The 18,483-nt window shown below is 40.2% G+C and overlaps 1 protein-coding gene across 1 annotated transcript in view; it reads right to left on the reverse strand.

Moving 5' to 3' along the window:
• Positions 1 to 18,483, reverse strand: part of map3k5 (mitogen-activated protein kinase kinase kinase 5) — an 84,304-nt gene that overhangs the window by 14,233 nt on the left and 51,588 nt on the right. Inside the window, exons 10-18 of the mRNA XM_005737257.2 lie at positions 17,942 to 18,095; positions 17,705 to 17,812; positions 17,051 to 17,103; positions 13,794 to 13,889; positions 10,279 to 10,360; positions 8,799 to 8,932; positions 5,168 to 5,295; positions 4,736 to 4,872; positions 1,717 to 1,822 (exon numbers count right to left, since the gene is read on the reverse strand). Coding sequence (XP_005737314.1) covers positions 1,717 to 1,822; positions 4,736 to 4,872; positions 5,168 to 5,295; positions 8,799 to 8,932; positions 10,279 to 10,360; positions 13,794 to 13,889; positions 17,051 to 17,103; positions 17,705 to 17,812; positions 17,942 to 18,095 — 998 coding nt within the window. The remainder of the gene's footprint in view (positions 1 to 1,716; positions 1,823 to 4,735; positions 4,873 to 5,167; positions 5,296 to 8,798; positions 8,933 to 10,278; positions 10,361 to 13,793; positions 13,890 to 17,050; positions 17,104 to 17,704; positions 17,813 to 17,941; positions 18,096 to 18,483) is intronic.

The following is an 18,483-nucleotide window of genomic DNA, read 5'->3' on the forward strand; positions in this document are numbered from 1 at the left end:
CTCTGTGTGCTTGGCACAATGCTGAAAATCAATATTAGACGCCTGTGATCTTTGAGCCATCAAACAGCGCAGCATTAACTAGAAACAGGCATGACTCTGACATGGTGACTATGATCCAGAAACACTGCTGCCTTCTTTGGGCTCAAAGTGATTTAAAACTGACTGAGGCAAAGAGGAAAACTGCTGTGTGCTCAGATGAATTGAAATTTTAAAATCTTTTTGGAAAACATGAACGCAGCGTCCTCTGTACAGACGAAAAGACTATTTTAGAACACATTTTAACAGTCTGCACTTACAGTATGATAGAGGTTCATTAGTGCCTATGGAAACGTCAGTGTGCACACCTGCAAAGGCACCATCAGTACTGAAAGGTATATACAGATTTTAGAGCAACATATGCTCCAATCCCAGACGTCTTTTTCAGGGAAAACTTTACATATCTCAGCAAGACAATGCTAAACCTCAAACTGCATCTATTACAACATCATGAAATGAAAAATATGACAAGAAAGACCCAAGACTATTAAGCAGTTTGAGTGCTATATCAGATAAGAATGAGGCCAAATTCCTCTCCCAAAGGTCCGGCAGCTGTTCTCCTCAGTTCCCAGATGTTTACGGGAATAAGTTGGGATAGCCATATCCCAACTTATTCCCGTGTTTCTCAGTTTAAACATTTGACATGTTTTCTGTGTTTTATTACGAATAAAATATGGATTTTTGAGAATTGCAAATCAATGTGTTCTTTTTTAATTTACATTTTTAAAAGGGTCCCAACTTTTTGGGAATTTGGAGCTTGTATAACACTAATGATGAAATCCCTGTTGCTGTTGGTAATTCTTCCGGTTTGCACTGCAGAGCTCCAACAAAAACTACTAAAAATAACTTTCATCTGGCTTTTGTTTTTTTGATCATATTCATAAACCGATAATGTCTGTGTGAGGTAAAAGTAGCGTCAGCAGGGTTGTGAAAGAACTGATGTAAATGCCAAAAATAGCTTCAATTTGAGCTAACAAAAAGTGATGACACAATTCCTGCAAATTGCCAATCAGGTTAGAAAAGATTAAACGAGGCTTATGGCCTTATGTGAGAAACAGCAACGAGTTTCAGTGTTGTCAGTTAATCACAGCTCAGTCCAAAGCAACATTTTCAGGTCCACACTGAAGGGAGTCTTTTGTTCTAATAATAGCCTGCAGGCTGCTTATCCGCTGCTTTTTAAAGCTCGTGTACTGAGCTAAAAACAGGCGAGCACACATTTATAGCAGGCGTGGGTTAAGAACAAGGAGTAGCCCAGTTTCCTGAAAGAGCTCCGCCTTCCAGGGTAAGTCCCCGTCTGCCTCGAGCAGCAGTCAGATGCTCTAATTCCAGAGGTCAAGCTATGCTACAACTGGCAACTGACATTACAGGTCTACATATCAGGCTGATCTAACTGCAGACTCAAGCCAAAGCCAGAGTTTCTAAATAGGAACAGCCTGCTATTTTTAGGAATATCACATACTGTCCAAGGACTTAAATGGGATTACTGCTCTGAAATAGTCACAATCAAAGAACAGCAGTAGGCTCGATACTCAGACACTACTGAGCAAATTTTAACAAAGGATGTTTCATAAAGTTTTCTAGTAGTCTCCCCACAACAGGGGAGACAACTCTACTTGGCTTAAGTATTTCATACTGGCTTGCTTATGGGGAAGAGAATCTAGATAGTGGGTTGGACTGTACCTGTGAAAGTCTCAGTGCAGGGGTTGATCCCAGCCAACCTTTTGGATGTGCCAAAATCAGATATTTTCAGGACGCCACTGTAGGTGTTGATGAGTACATTATCACCCTGTGGATTGAAAAGACATTCATCAGAACAGATGCACCAAATTCCAAAGCCGTGATAGCACTGATAACGTGAGGTGCTTGCAAATCTTGAAACAGTAGGTTACAACACCATGTGTGGGAGGAGGAGGAGCTCTAAGCCAAAACAAGGTGATTAACATTTATGTGGTGCTAATGAAGTTTATATGACTGAGTTGTTAAATGAGAAGGATGTGGCTTCTAACTCTAATGACTACCTACGATGGGAATGTTATGAGTGTTGGTTTGCTTTTAGTGAGATAAAAAAGGGAGCGGCACTTGCTTTAAAAAAAAAGATTCCTGTTGTAGCCAATGGGCTAGCAAAGAAAATGGTGTGAGCAGCTGGGATGCTCTTTGAATGCATTTGCAGCAAATCAAAGTCGCTGTGCAAACAGTCACATGGAAGACATGTTCAGACTACAAACAAGCAAACAAGGTTTTAACACACCCTAAAAACTGAAATTCTGCAGGAGCTGAATCACGTCACTCTGAAAGCTCCTCTTTTTCCAAAAAAACAACATCCGATTACTTTTTGTGCGGATGAAAGATTTATCAGTTCTAAGTACTGTGTTTTTTCCCCCCCATTTTTATGTTTACATTCCTCAAATGTGTTGTATTCTTCTGATAAAGTTTGCAGTTTGAAAACATTCAGAGATCCTTATGTGCATTAAATATCATTTTACTTCTACGTCCTCCTCTTTGAGATACTGTGCATCCTCTGCTGCTAAGCGAAAAAGATCTGTCCAGAGTAACACCAGGAGGGAATTCTGCGCTAAAAAGACTTTTCTGAATTCCAGATTTAGAAGGTTTCTGTTTGATCTGATTAAGTCAGACTGCTGGGGAATCATTTATCTCTTGGAGGTTTTTTATAGCAAAGATTGTCAAATTCACCACCACTTGAAGTGGAAGCAAAGGCACCTTTTTAATGAGTTCATAGCAAGCAAAACCTGAGTGTTAACCTGAGTTTGTGAGCGTTTTAAAACGTTGACTTTAAAAGGTTCCAACTCATCTTATGAAGACGTTTGGTCAGGACTAGTGACAGAAAACTGCTCTGCTCATGCCCTGACTGCTGTGTATAACTGTGGTAATCAAGGAAATATCAGAGAAGCTTGGTGCAGACATGGATAATTTCCCCCCTACATCTGAACATGTGCATAAACAGTGACAGGAAACAAATATAAACGTGAAATAAAATGCAAAAAAAATTGACTATATAAACACATCTGATTCCAGAAATTCCTAAAACTTTAGTGGTTAGAGGTCTGTGTGATTGTGTCACCTCTTGTTCCTCATTTTGGACAGTAAAGGGGCTTGATGTGCCTCAAAAAAGACAATACTGAAGCACTATTTGCAAATACACAAGAGGAGAGAAGAGGTTTCTGACCATCAGTTGACTCGTTAGCAATGAGAATGTGCTTCAAAGTATGACAGTGATAATGTTTCATAAAGTTGGAGGTGCTAAATTAAACATGTAAGGAGTATGAAGCTGATCAGAACTAAAAGTGTTTCTTTAATTTCTCAGCTAGTGTTTTTGCAGCAGACCACGCAGAGATCATCTGTCTGTCACACGGCACTTACTTCTTTCTTCTTTTCCTGCTGACAGAACTCGAGTTGCTGTAGTTGGTGCATGTTTGTCGACTTACTGTAGCTCTCACACTTACTAGGTCTTCTGTTTACTAAACCTAATGTAAAGGTTAAAAATGCACCATGTCCTACACACTTTTTTTGTGCAAAGTTGTGCTGTGGCAATGTAGTGCACTTTGTAAAGTGCAAACAATGAGAGCAAATTTAAGATGTTTTGAGTTTATTTTGTCTGAAACCTCCTGGGCTTTAACATGAGTGTAAAAAGCTGCAGTTTCACAAATGGCTATATGAGGTTGGCTGCAAAAACAAATGAATCTCCACTGACCACCATGTTAAAGCATGGCCCAATTTTATAGCGTTAAACAGCCTCTTTACTATCTGGTACAAGACTGTACCAGATAGTATGGGGTAGATGGGGTGGCTGTAGCTCAGGTGGCAGAGCAGGTCAGCCACTAATCAGAAGGTCGGTGGTTCGATCCCAGGCTGCATCCTGGCTGCATGCCAAATATCCTTGGGCAAGATACTAACCCCATGTTTGCCTGGTGGTGGTCAGAGGGCCCGGTGGCGCCAGTGTCCGGCAGCCTCGCCTCTGTCAGTGCGCCCCAGGGCAGCTGTGGCTACAATGTAGCTTGCCATCACCAGTGTGTGAATGACTGAATGTAGTGTAAAGCGCTTTGGGGTCCTATGGACTAGAAAAGCGCTATACAAATGCAGGCCATTTACCAAGACATTTTGGTCTCTATAGCAAGTTTCCCTTTGAAGGTGGATATTTTTCGGTCTCACTGTTCTGGATATTAACGTTAAGCAGTGACTGCTTTGATTGGCACAAACCCACACACAAAAGAAACTGTAGCAATATGCTGTCTCAACTAAGAAGTCCAATGAACTGGACCTCTACCAACTGTTTGTAGTACTGGTCCCTTTGAGTGTATTAGTTCTGAAGTTATATGAACAAGGCCCGTTGTCAGGTACAGGCAGTCCAGGAAGTTTACACTTCAAGTTTGGTGAATGAAATTCTGGCATTTTATGAATCTGTTGTCTGTACTTTTCTTTGTCGCACTCATAATTTGTATGAGTGCAGCTTGATAACATTAGCTGATTACTTTCTGCATCAACCCTTCACCTAAACACGGTCACTGTTGGCTGGCTCCAAAAAACTAATACTCCAGAGTCCAATCGTTCAATCCATCTTTCATATGCAGTCTATGCTTACGACCCCAATTATCTATAGAATGTCTTTCTGAAAATGAGCCTGCAGATGTCACAAAGATGAGCCAACAGATTGTTAACTCTGCAAAAACCCTTCTTTTGTTACCTTGATGTCTCTGTGTGCAATCTGGTTGTCGTGCAGGTATTTGAGCCCCTCCAGGATCTGCCGTGTGTAGAAGCCGATGGTGGGCTCATTGTTTTTCAGTGGGCCCCACTTGGACCTCAGCAGTGCAGACAGACTCCCTGAACACCAGGGGACAAAGTACAACAATCATCAATATATTCACTCTCGGCAGAGATTAGCAGCAGAGGACTAAGGCCATTATGTACAGGTTTATACTACTTCTCTGCAAATCACCCATCTTATCTATAAATGCAAACAGTGTTTTTACTGTTAGTGTAAGTATGACTGGAAATAACACATTCTGACATCAAAAAATTGATTTTGTTTCATACCGGTTTCCCTCCATTTGGACAATAAAAATTATTTCAGGACAATTAAGTTCTAACAGTTCCGCAGCATCGGGAAGCGTCTCACCTCCAGGCACCTGCTCCATGAAGATCTTGATGAAGCCGTTCTCACTGATAGAGCCCAGGTACTGGACAATGTTCTTGTGCTTTAAGTGCTTGTGGAGGGCGATCTCCTCATGAAGTGGTTGAGAGTACCTGTGTAAAAACAAGTAACAGTACATGTTTCTTTATATCCTGAACAGAAATCTGTGGGTCAGTTACTAACAGCAAACGTGGAGGAGTCAATCAACAGCCAAATTGGGAATCATATAAGCTGATTTGAACTGTATAGCAGCAGGCACATCTAGTTATTATCATAATAAAGTTGAAGGTAAGTATATTAGTAGCACACTTAAATAGCCAAATGTGTTGGTGTCTCGTGAGTCTACAAATACTCTCTTTATTCAAACAAGTGATTGTGTTACAAGTTGAGCTACAGCAGGTAGCGCCACATGTTTAATTTGGCAGACTTTTTAATGCTTTATGCCCTTCCAGATGTAACCCCAAAGGGATCCGATCAAACTGGGAACGTTTTACTTGTTAGCCAAATAGTGTAAACCAGCGGTCTCCAACCTTTTTTGCGCCACGGACCGGTTTATGCCCGACAATATTTTCACTGACCGGCCTTTAAGGTGTCGCAGATTAATACAACAAAATAAAACTAGTACCAGTGAAAACACACGTGAAAAGACCCAGGAAAACTGAGTTAACGATAAAAACGATAACAAAATAACACTGAAAACCGATAAAAACCCTGAAAAATATACATTTCACACCTGAGCCTCTACTCTCACGGCCCGGTACCAAACGACTCACGGACCGGTACCGGTCCGAGGCCCAGGGGTTGGGGACCGCTGGTGTAAACCACAAACAATGGAAGTAAATGTAAGAGCTAAAATCTATGTAAATTTATTTTTTTTTTTTAACATACACTCAACAAAAATATAAACGCAACACCTTTGTTACTGCTCCCATTCCCCATGGGATGGACGTAGAGACCTAAAATTCATTCCAGATACACAATATAACCATCCCTCCCAAACAGTGGTCACAAATCAGTCCAAATGTGTGGTAGTGGGCACATCTGCTATATTGAGATAATCCATCCCACCTCACAGGTGTGCCACATCAGGATGCTGATCTGACATCATGAGTAGTGCACAGGTGTACCTCAGACTGCCCACAACAAAAGGCCACCCTGGAATGTGCAGTTTTTTGCGCTATTGGGGGTCTGGGGAACCAGAACCGGTCAGTATCTGGTGTGACCACCATTTGCCTCATGCAGTGCAACACATCGTCGCATGGAGTCTATCAGATTGTCAATTGTGGCCTGTGGAATGTTGGTCCACTCCACTTCAATGGCTGTGCGAGGTTGTTGGATATTCGTGGGAACTGGTACACGCTGTCGTATACGCCGGTCAAGCACATCCCGAACATGCTCAATGGGTGACATGTCCGGTGAGTATGCTGGCCATGCAAGAACTGGGACATTCTCAGCTGCCATCTGCCCTGAACAATGGGAACCATGATTCATCCGTGAAGCGCACACCTCTCCAACGTGCCAGACGCCATCGAATGTGAGCATTTGCCCACACAAGTCTGTTACGGCGATGAGCTGGAGTCAGGTCAAGACCCCGATGAGGACGACGGGCATGCAGTTGAGCGTCCCTGAGACGGTTTCTGACAGTTTGTGCAGAAATTGTTTGGTTGTGCAAACCAATTGTTGCAGCAGCTGTCTGGGTGGCTGGTCTCAGACGATCTTGGAGGTGAACCTGCTGGATGTGGAGGTCCTGGGCTGGTGTGGTTACACGAGGTCTGCGGTTGTGAGGCCGGTTGGATGTGCTGCCATATTCTCTGAAACGCCTGTGGAGACGGCTTATGGTCGAGAAATGAACATTCAATGCACGGGCGACAGATCTGGTTGACATTCCTGCTGTCAGCATGCCAATTGCACGCTCCCTCATTGCTTGTGGCATCTGTGGCATTTTGCTGTGAGACAAAACTGCACATTCCAGGGTGGCCTTTTGTTGTGGGCAGTCTGAGGTACACCTGTGCACTACTCATGATGTCAGATCAGCATCCTGATGTGGCACACCTGTGAGGTGGGATGGATTATCTCAATATAGCAGATGTGCCCACTACCACACATTTGGACTGATTTGTGACCACTGTTTGGGAGGGATGGTTATATTGTGTATCTGGAATGAATTTTAGGTCTCTACGTCCATCCCATGGGGAATGGGAGCAGTAACAAAGGTGTTGCGTTTATATTTTTGTTGAGTGTATATTAGACAATTTGTTCTGCACAAAACAACGATTTGTTAAAATAAGTAACTATCTTCGCTTGTGGCGGTGTCCTGCTAATGTGTTTTTTCCTTCAGGTAAAATAAACCTGGTAAAAACAAGACAAACTGAGAAATAAAAGATTAAACCAGAAAATCAAACCGACGCTAAGTCCTGATATCTGACCAGAACAACAGGTACCTCTGTACTAGGAAGAAATGCCCGTGAGCAATTTCTTTTCACATTCAGCTCTCTACATGAATCACACCCAGCCTCTCGCTCTCTCTCTCCTTCTCTTCCTATCTTGAGATTTCATTCCACTTGTGAATTATTTACCCAAATTCTCCACATTCTTTGCAGTTGAGCGCCCTGCTGGCTTGCTGATGTGATTAGAGGAACAAAGTGTGAAATCATCTAGTCTGCAAAAGAGTCTTGCAGTATGAGATGAGTAGGTGGAACTATGTGGAGACAAGCACTTCGAGCAGAGACAGTGATGGGAATAAAAAGGCAGAGGGTGGGAGTTTGCATTCACAGCTCTCCACTAACCAGTCACTCAACTGGATACCAGTGCTCTGAGCGCCAGAAACCACCAGGGACACAGCTGAACTGAGCTTGGCACTCTCAGCCAGAGAAAAGGACTAATTTTTAATGACACTCCAGAGCTGCGCTGAATGAAATGAGACATTAACGGCACAGACACTTGTTAACATTTGGGCTGAAATTCAATCTTTGTGCAGTACAATAAACAGATGATACATATTATCTTAATACAGTGCCCCTATTGAAATTTCTTAATAACCAAGTGCTTTGATGATTATTGTAATCCACTATTTGTCACAATCTCTCCTGTGAGTTTGCCAACAGTGGTGCTTATTCTGCAGCTTAGGTAAGCTCACAGTAACGGGACATGAAATGTCCCTACAACAATTGCCTGGCCTGTGAGCCAGTCAGGACATACTAGACAGAAACGACCGAGCTAGCTGACTTGCTGATTTTTCAAAATAAGAGCGGGATATTCTATTAATAAAATTAAAGAAAGCTAAAACTTTCACTACCAAATATGCTTGGTTGACCATTAATATGCTTGACCAGCCTGCCCAAATAAAGTTTATGTAGGAAACACTGAACACAGCCGTTTCTTCATCAGTCTACCAGCTACATTATGAGCCAGTCTTAGACTTGGCACTACAGCAAAGGTCATGAAAAACAGGATTCATCCTCTGAGTAACAGGAATATCACCACTGGCAGACTTTCCTGCTACTGTGGCAAACAACAATAGAAATGATTCATTCATCCATGCGTATTGCAACATTGTTCCCCTGTGATTACTAAAAAACAAAGAACAAAAAAACCCCACAATAGCTGTTTTTCTGACCTGCTGTCTCTCTCTGGTATTTCTTTGATGGCCAGTCGGACCTGGTTACTGAGGTCTCGACCGGCGTACACCACTCCGAATGTGCCTTTACCCAGAACCACTCTCTCTCCGTGCTCATCATACTCATAGTCGTACTGTGGAGACAAGAGAAACATGCAAACTGTCATTAAAAAATATATATATAAATCAATAAATAAATAGTAATATATACGGTATTTGCCATAAAGAATCAAAGCAAAATCCCATTACCCAAAACATGAGGTTACTAAATGTCACTGTCCATTGACCAGAAGAAATGAACCCACCATGCATTTTTACAATGACAAAGAGAAATAAATTAGAATAGTTAATAGTTAAAATAGAGTGATTTAATGAGTAAAGCACGAGTTAAATCTGAACATAGTAAACCAGTTTTTCTGCATTCCCACTGTACTGTTATAATTATGTTATAACTGTTTCATAAATGAATATTCTCTTGTTGCTGAAGCGGGTTGGCACCTGTTGCACGAATGAAAGAAATCAGCAAGTCTTTTCACTCCCTTAAAATACGTCTGATTAAGTTTTTATAACTAATAAAGGCTCTTTTCTTCTTAACACGATTTCCTTAGCTTTGTTCCACTGATTCCTTCCCCCGTAAAAACACCTCAAAATCAAAGTTTTCTAAAAAATGTGAGTAATGCTTACGATGACTCCTCAAGAGCCCAATTTTGTGTTATATTCTTAAGGGACGGTGTAAGCTGAAGACTAACCGTCCCTCAGTGCAGGCTGATTAGAGTTGCATCACACGCATAAAAATCCCCCTGAGAAAAACCTGTTAGTCATTTGATCTGTGCCATGCTGAGTCAAAGATGGGTGCGGCAGCATTTTTCGTAATTAGCTTATTCTTTTCCCTAGGCTCTGCTGGTAGACGGCAGGCGAACGCAACAGCAGGTGCCTGTTCTGCGCTGTCACACAAAGCACATGAACAAAATCCAGGCCTTATCCCAGCGGGCTACTGTTCCTGTCTGAGCGTTCAAAGCTGAGTTTCAATCCAGTTATTATCATGCAAATTGTGCCGAACTGGATTAGAAAAGCTAGATGAGGAATTTGATCAAACAAGAGCAAAAACACGTCGTTCACCGTTTAATAACTGAGTAATAAATGCTGCATGAAAGGGGTCGGTAGGCTGTCAGTAAAGAAGAAGAGCCCTAATTATCTTTTGAAAGATGGGTTTCTGGCTTTTTTTCTTTTTGTTTTTACTGTCAGCACTTCGTCTCTTTTCATGACAACATCGTATCATATTTCCTGTGGCATTTTAAAAGCAGGCAAAGTACACCGCAGAAACACAACAGGATGCGACTAAACAATGCAGAATAATGAACTTGTGGATTTTTCATTCTAATTAACAGTGCTTGGAGGCAGAGCTGCAGAATTATTAATTTAGGAAAAATTATGAACATTATGTTCAGAGGAAGTGTTTTGGTATCACGAAAATAATCACCTCTAAGGTATCAGTGTCACATTCTCCTTCCTCTGGACACTTCCAGGCTTCCTCTGTTATGCTGTTGACCAGATCACAAAATCTGCCAAAGAAAAGACCAGAGTCTGTTTAACGATGCTGATAACATGTATATCATATTTAACACAACTTCGGCATCTCGTAACAGTGGCATTTTACATTGCTACAACTTTCAACACTTTTACATTTAAAGATTTATACATTTTCAAAGACTGAATTATTTGACATTATTTTGCAGACATGACATATATTAAATGAACACTTGCACAGAGTAATGGCAAATAGGAATGCCTTTCATTCAATATATGAAAAAGTTGGTACGTTTTGGCATTTCAAGAGAGTCGGAAAAGGAAACAAAGACCTTGACTTTCAGTTTTTCAGTATACTAGAATGAGTCCATGTTGGGTAAATAGAATATGAGTTACGGGCTTGACTAGAGTGATAGGAACAAGAAAAACACGTGCAGGACATCAAAAAGATTTTTAATATTGGAGTCCCTGCACTGAAAATCAACTTTCCACTCATATAAAAAAACAAAACAAAGTTAAACAAGAAAAAGATTTTGTTTAATAATTTAAAAAAAAAAGTTTACTTTAATAATTGTCTGTGAAGGTTCTCAGTCATCCAGGTCATCGTAGTCAAAGGAGCTTGCAAAGAAAAGCGTCTGGACTTCTTTAAGTTACTTGAAGACGTTTCACCTCTCATCCGAGAAGCTTCTTCAGTTCTAAGGTCAAATGGTGGAGAGTCCCAGATATAAACCTAGTGGGAGTATCCCCCCACAGAGGGACAAAAGGACCCCCTGATGATCCTTTAATCGCCTGAGCCAAGGTGTGAAACTGGGTGTGGGTCCCACACCCAAACTCTGGCTGATTGGGACCCACACCCAGTTTCACACCTTAGCTCACGCGATTAGAGGATCATCAGGGGGTCCTTTTGTCCCTCTGTGGGGGGATACTCCCACTAGGTTTATATCTGGGACTCTCCACCATTTGACCTTAGAACTGAAGAAGCTTCTCGGATGAGAGGTGAAACGTCTTCAAGTAACTTAAAGAAGTCCAGACGCTTTTCTTTGTAAGCTCCTTTGACTACTTTAATAATTAAACGTTTTTTAGGACCCCCCCCCATCCCCCATCCCCCGAACACAACAGAGATGCATATGAGAGCAGAAATGTCCAATGTAGTCAGATTGGATATTATCCAATCTTTCTGCCAGCTCCCTCATACAAAGTCTGTGTGATGTCAGATTGCGAGGGATACAGTGCCACTGACTTCCAAACAATGTGGGATAGAAATGTAAAGTACGAAGGCTAACAGTGCCTTGGCCCTCCGACTTTGGGAACCTTTCTACAATAAGGCCAAAAAAGCCTTTTAAGGCCAACAATATGCTGTAAACATCTCCCTGTTGGCATTGGTAGCTAAAATCAGACTTATTTGTGCTGCAAGAAGTATTTTGCTTGTCAAAGATGGCCAAAACAGAATAAATGCAAATAAAAATAAGGCCATTAAGTGCAATCAAGCACAGTTTGCCTCTGTATTAGCAACAATACCTGTCTTAGGTGAACCCCTAACAAAAAATACATTATGGAGCTTATATATATAGTACTTAAATAGCTAACATAATTCAGAATCACAAACATATGGAATTATTTGTCAGAAATCCATTTTGTGCATATTGTTATTGAGTGGTGTTGTTTTGATTGTGCTTTTATCCAGAAGGGGTTACAGCGTGTTTGCATGCACACCTCCCACATGCATGCATACATACAATGACCTTTTCCACTCTCGGAGCGCACAAGCTGTGAATTAACACGCTGCCTCATCATGCAGTCACACACCGCATGCCTGCAGGTGTTCAGTGACACGTGCGCTTGTGCGTGCACACATGCACAAGCGCATTCAGTCTGGGTCTCTTCCTCTTCCCACCGTCTTTCATCTATTTCTCCCTCCCTTCCTTCGTCCCTCTTCTCACCACTCCTATCCTACTGTCAATGCTGTTAAAATGAGAGCAGCATCATAACAACAGCAGGCGTGAATCAGGCATGACTCACTGACTCTCACACTCCAGATAATGGAACTGGAAGAGCGAGGAAGGCTCATATGTGAAAGTCACAAGTCTGAACACTCAGTGCTTCGCATAGCAGCTAGTGAAGAAGAAGATGGTGTCCAAATGAAATAAGGTGTGTTTGTGGTGATCGGGAAGGCACAAACTTTGCACCTGAGTGCAGGACTGATGGGAAACACTCAAACTACTGATGGGAAAGGCACAACCAACATGGAGCTTAACTTCTTTCTTTCACCTGCTAATTACAGAGTACAAAATTGATGTCTGATTGGTCCAGTGTGTGAAAAGTTCAGCTAATATTTTTGTGCATTCACTGCTACTGTATGCTTCTGTATGCTCTGTCAGTAAGTAAGCATGTGACGTAATTCCAGATGTGCAAACGTTTCTGATGCAGAACATTTCCTGCTCTATTCCATATATGAGAAGGCTCAGCTGTGTAAATGAGCATAACCTGATCCTGTTTGTCCTAAATTCAAGTAAGAAAATTACTTAAGTTTACAATTTGCTGTGAAATCTTTCAGAATTAATCAGTTCAATAACACCTGTGTTTTAAGGAGAATCATAAGGCTTTGTGTCAGTAAAGGTGAAGCAGATTGCCCATTAACCATAAGCTGTCTTTACATATCAACTCAAAAGTTGGAGCACATTATTCCACTTGCTCTTTCTCACAAGTTGAACAAAGACAGGTAATATGGGGCAGTTGGGCAAGTCTAGATAGGTTTAGGTTTGGAATGCACGTGTGAAAATTGTAATAGGTATAAGGATTCAACCCCGACTGCTCCTCTCCACAATCGTTTTGTATGTAAGGTAATGTAATGTGGGTCCCGCTAATTAATAAAACATCATTTTTTAAAGGGTTTACAACTGGCTCAATAAAAGAAGGAGGGCATTAGTGTTAAGTTATTAAGTTATTAAGCATGGGTCCAATTATGAGAGTGGTGGTCTTAATTGATCAATTCATCTGAGCCACACGTGCATTATCACTTTTACAACCGCTACTTATGAAGTCATTACAATGAAGAAAGGTGTGAAGCTGTGCCGACCCTTTACTTTGATTCATGACAGCAGCGTTTCTTTGTAATGATAGCAGACTGAATGTGGAGAACAGAGAGATGCTAAATTACACTTATGGTTAAGACATTTCAGGCTGTTCACTATCTGATATTTCAATGGATGGCTCATTAAAAATGAATATTTCAATAATGTAATTCCGTACAAAAAAAGAAAGAGAAATAGGATAGGCCATTTATATTAAGTTTAAATTAACATTAAAGTGCCTTGAGCCAAGTGTTGTTGTGATTTGGCGCTATATAAATAAAACTGAATTGAATTGAACTGAAAATTAAATTAATGCAGTCACATTATGACATGATTTATTATGGTAAATTGCTAAAGATCTGGAATTGCATCTGTAAGAGAGAACACACAGACCAACCTTTTACAATGCATCTCTGTGCAGAAGTAGATCTGGAAGTCTTCTGCATTATGAAGGACGTAGAGAAAGGCACTGCGTTCATCAAACTTGGAGATGCTGAGGAGAAACGGTCCACAGTTTGTCCTCAGTTAGAAACAGCCCACAATAACATTAGAACAGATGTGAGCTTTACATTGAATGAAGCTATAGCTACAAACTGTTTCTTTTGGAATATTCCACAAAATTCTCAAATGACACCAACTATTAAGTAACCCTTTCAACTATTTATCCACGTCATGTTGCTATTTTTTACCCATTTTTCAACAACATTTAACTTTTTTTTTTTGTTTCTTTAAGCCATTTGTTAATCTATACTGTTGGACAACATTCCTTATTTAAATGCTGTTTGGTTTCTATTTGGCTAATGCTTTTGTTTTTGCTTTTTTAGCAGTTTCAGCTGTTAATACTTTTACCCAATATGTCTGTGAAGGTTCTCAGTCATCCAGGTCGTCGTAGTCTAAGGAGCTTGGAAAGACCTCTTTCACAGACATATTGGCTCGTGTGATTAGGTAGAGGATCAATAGGATGTCCTTTGTCCCTCTTGGGGGGGCATTCCCATAGGGCTTAAATTTGGGACACTCCACCATTTGACCCTAGAACTGAAGAAACTTCTCGGATGAGAGGTGAAACGTCTTCAAGCAACGTAAAGAAGTCCAGACGCTTTTCCTTTCCAAGCTCCTTAGATTTTTACCCAACAGATTTTTTTTTGCTAGCTCTAATTTAGCAAAAATGGCTAGCTTATGGTTTTCACTGTATACACTAGCAATTTGAACTGTTAATGCATATTAGTCAATGGTTTCAAAGCTAGCTAGCTAAGTAAATTGATTCAGCTAGTTACTGTTTTTTCAGAAATTTCCATTTTAGCTATTATTAATGCACACTATTAGTCAGCAGTAATAAAAGCTAGCTAAAGCTTTAGTAATCCAACTTATAACTTTGTCTTTATTTATTAGCCAACTACTATTTCTGAGCTCTTTCACTATTATATTTAGCAAACATTTTCGCTTTTAGCTAACATGTTCAAGTTGTAATGTAATGCATACTCTCAGTCAGTAATAACTGAGAGCTACAGCTTAAACAAGTCAGCCAAAAGGTTCTGCCAAAGGTTTCTTCTGGTGTAAAAGGAATTTTTCCTTGGCACTGTTGCTAAGTCCTTGCTCATAGAGGGTCACGTCATGATATGTATACCGTGGTATACTAAATTATTAAATTATTAAAGATTTAAATATAAATCATCATTAGAGCATAAAAAACTGTAAATGTGACAAATGTCAGTGGTCAAAAGTTCTCTATTTTCCCTCATAAAAAGTTTAAAAAGATTTATCCCCCAGAGTTACATAACACTAACACTATAACGTCACCAACAACACAACAGCTGCCCACATAGTTGTTTCTAGCTTATTCCAGCAGAACTGGATAAATGCCATTCTATTTCACATTATAGATAATAGTTAATCAAGAAAAACAATAATGTCTCTGTTAATTGTACCAGTAGAGCTAATCTTCTCCACCACCCCCGCTCTACCGCAGAAGTAGCCCCCTAGGGTACTTGTACCCTGATTGTGAATCACTGACTGAATGACTTAAAAATGTAAAACCACATGTAAAAATTAAATTCATAAATGCAGCCTGTGCACACAGATACTGCACTCTAAAAGTATTTCATGCTAATATATACAATAAATATCTAATGTTATGAGCATGGACTACAGCAGTTGTAGTTTGTTTCCTATAAAAGTCACCATCAGAAACAGCCATATAAGCTGTTAGATGACGCTCAATTTCTGCACAAAAGATGGACAGCTAGAATTGTACCAACTAAATGGAAACTTTTATCCAGTGGAATTGGCAATTGCCCATTCCTTAGTAAGAATGCCAAGGCCAGAGCTGCTGAACCAGACAGCAGAGTCCCTGCATGTGTGGTTGTATTGTAGCCTGCAGGGCTGCCATTGTGTCCTGCTGACTGTCTGCAGGCTGAGTGGGCATAGAGAAAGAGTCGTTCCCTAGCAACATGTGAGCACAGCCCTCAGCTTCTCTCCGATCTGACACTGAATTCCTTTGAGGACTGTGGAAAAAAAAACTGGCAAAGAGAAGGACATCATAAAAACTGTCTGTGTAATGCTGGAGCACTCGGATACCATCTGAAGCTGCAAGAGGTGAAGAGACAGCACAGCGACTGGGCATACCTAAAACCTCTGCTTTGGTGTTTACAATTGCAGATTGCATGCAGTTATTACAATATTACTTATTTTTGCTTTTGAGTATGTTTCGATACACCTACTTGTTAAATAGGAAATGCATGATTTTGTTTTACTCTTAATTTTATGACTTCTATTATGTTGCACTGGGCTTTAAACACCATTTTTATTCGAATTAACATTGGAGTATTTTTGGTTTATTCAGGTGTCTTTTTGGGCGTTTTAAATATATTTCTGAACACTGAAATATCATCTTGTTTAGTACACAACTCAATGTTATTATACATGTTTATGCATTTCTATTTGATTTCAAAAGCTTTTCACTTTGCATAATTACAACTTTTGGACATTTAATGCTTTTATTTATGTAGCAGCTGAGAGCAGAAATGAGACAGGAGACAGATAGAGGTATGGCATGAAGCAATTTTCTCTAGCCACACAGGAAGCAGGAACTCAGTGTTCATTTGTTTAAAAGGAGCAGTTTGATATTTCAGGAAATGTCCTTCCTTGCCTAGAGCTCATTACATTGTCGTGAGTCCCCAGAGTCTGCTGAGTGCCAGGTAAATTCATGGTAACAACACGAGGGCTGGAAGCCTTTTCCACCTCCAGTCTTTGTAATCACTGTATACACTGTACATGTATATACCATTACCTCTGCACTACAGGCACTGCAGTATTTGTAGTAATCTGTATTTATTTATCCTACTCTTTTAAAAAAAATTACATATATTTTCTTTATTTATATAGTTTATTTTTAATTAGTGTCACCTTATGTGTAATTTTGCTTTTTTCCTACGTGCAATATTGAGCGGGCTCTGAACCTAAGAATTTCGTAGCCTGTAATGATGTAACATTGTTATCTCTATATGACAAATAAAACTTGAAACTTGAACTAGAAACAAATGTTACTTTCTCTAATGATCCTTTTAGCCTTTTCATAGTAGTTTCTGCTTGCAGTCAGCTTAAAGTCCACTAAGCGATCACTTTTAACAAGGCTTTGCAGAGACTGCAGGCACTGACCTGACACCTCGTACAGATGTGGCGCTGAAGTTCCACTCATGGATCCCCTTGTTCTGCAGGACAAGTCAAATCAACAGGATAAATCGTTAACTAAACATTATTGCGAGCATTATCATAAGAATCAGTCCACTGGATTATATCATTGGCGCTTATTTAGTTCGTTTACTAGCACGACTTCCCTGGCGAGCAACCATTTACATTGACGTGTAAGCTGGGAATAATGAGCAATAACATATGAAAACAATCGAGAAGACAGAGGCATAAAGCTTCATTACAGGAAGCGACAGTCCATTATCACAACACAGCATCTCCCCAGATCTAGAAGAGACATGATCACGATCTCAGCTTTCCTGTTTCGTTAACATCTGTCGCCTTATGTGACATTATCTGTAGTTCATCATTTACTGTAACCAGTGGAAGCATCAGTATGTTTACTAACATAAAACAGAGTGATGAAACCAGCACAGACTGTTGAGGTGCACCAGAGTAGGATTTTGTTTTATTTTTCTATGGTTGCAATGAGAGTTTTTTCTTTCTGTTACCCATATTCCTATTAAAAGCAAGCAAAATACATATATACAGTACATAAACCTATACTCAGTATTATGCAGCAAATATATTCTTTAAATAATTTTACTGCAGTGGGACACGCACCTTGTCATCAGGAGCAACGTGCCAGATTGACACTGTGTTATCATCCACGTCTTTGTTTATGGACAAATATGAAGGCTGGTACACTTTAGTTGGCTCCAAAATCAACACCTGGACAAGACATATATGCATTGCACATTTTAAACCTTTACTTTTCTGAGCTTGCATTGGATTTTTTTTTGTTTCCACATTTTAACAAAAACTCAGATGTATTATTTCATGTTAATCTGTGTTTCTTACAGGAAATCGAACAGAGGAGACATCTTTTTTGGTCGCCTCCACCAGGAAGTCCATCCAAAAGTCCACCAGCTCCTGTTTGTAGGAGGGCTGCTCTACGCTGGGCTTGTTGAAGTGCTGAAAGATCAAGATGGTCTCCACCAATGACCGCAAATACCTGGAAGCAACAGAAGTATTACCAGATAACAGGAATAAACAACTTTACTGCTGTGGTATATGTCTTTATGGCTGCTTTGCAAATAGTTGCCATCTAATATATAAATGCAGACAAACTGTCAGCTTATTGCACTCAGTCTGAGTCAATCTGTGCCGACGGCCACAACTTGTCTGTGAAAAATCTCTTTGTAATAGGGGACTTGATTCAAGTTGGTTGCCAAATGGTTGTATTGTAATTTCCTGTAGACTGACTTCATCTTATTAATGCTTTATCAACATTTTTAAAGTTCCATTCTGACTCGGACAGCAGTCCCCTGGTCTTCAAAGCAACATTTTTAAAGGTAACAAGATTACAAGTTCATTGGACAGGGTTGCATTAATTTCACGCC

Source organism: Pundamilia nyererei, unplaced genomic scaffold, assembly GCF_000239375.1.
Source record: "Pundamilia nyererei isolate P.nyererei 1_Seehausen unplaced genomic scaffold, PunNye1.0 scaffold00074, whole genome shotgun sequence".
In the NCBI taxonomy this organism is placed as follows: domain Eukaryota; kingdom Metazoa; phylum Chordata; class Actinopteri; order Cichliformes; family Cichlidae; genus Pundamilia; species Pundamilia nyererei.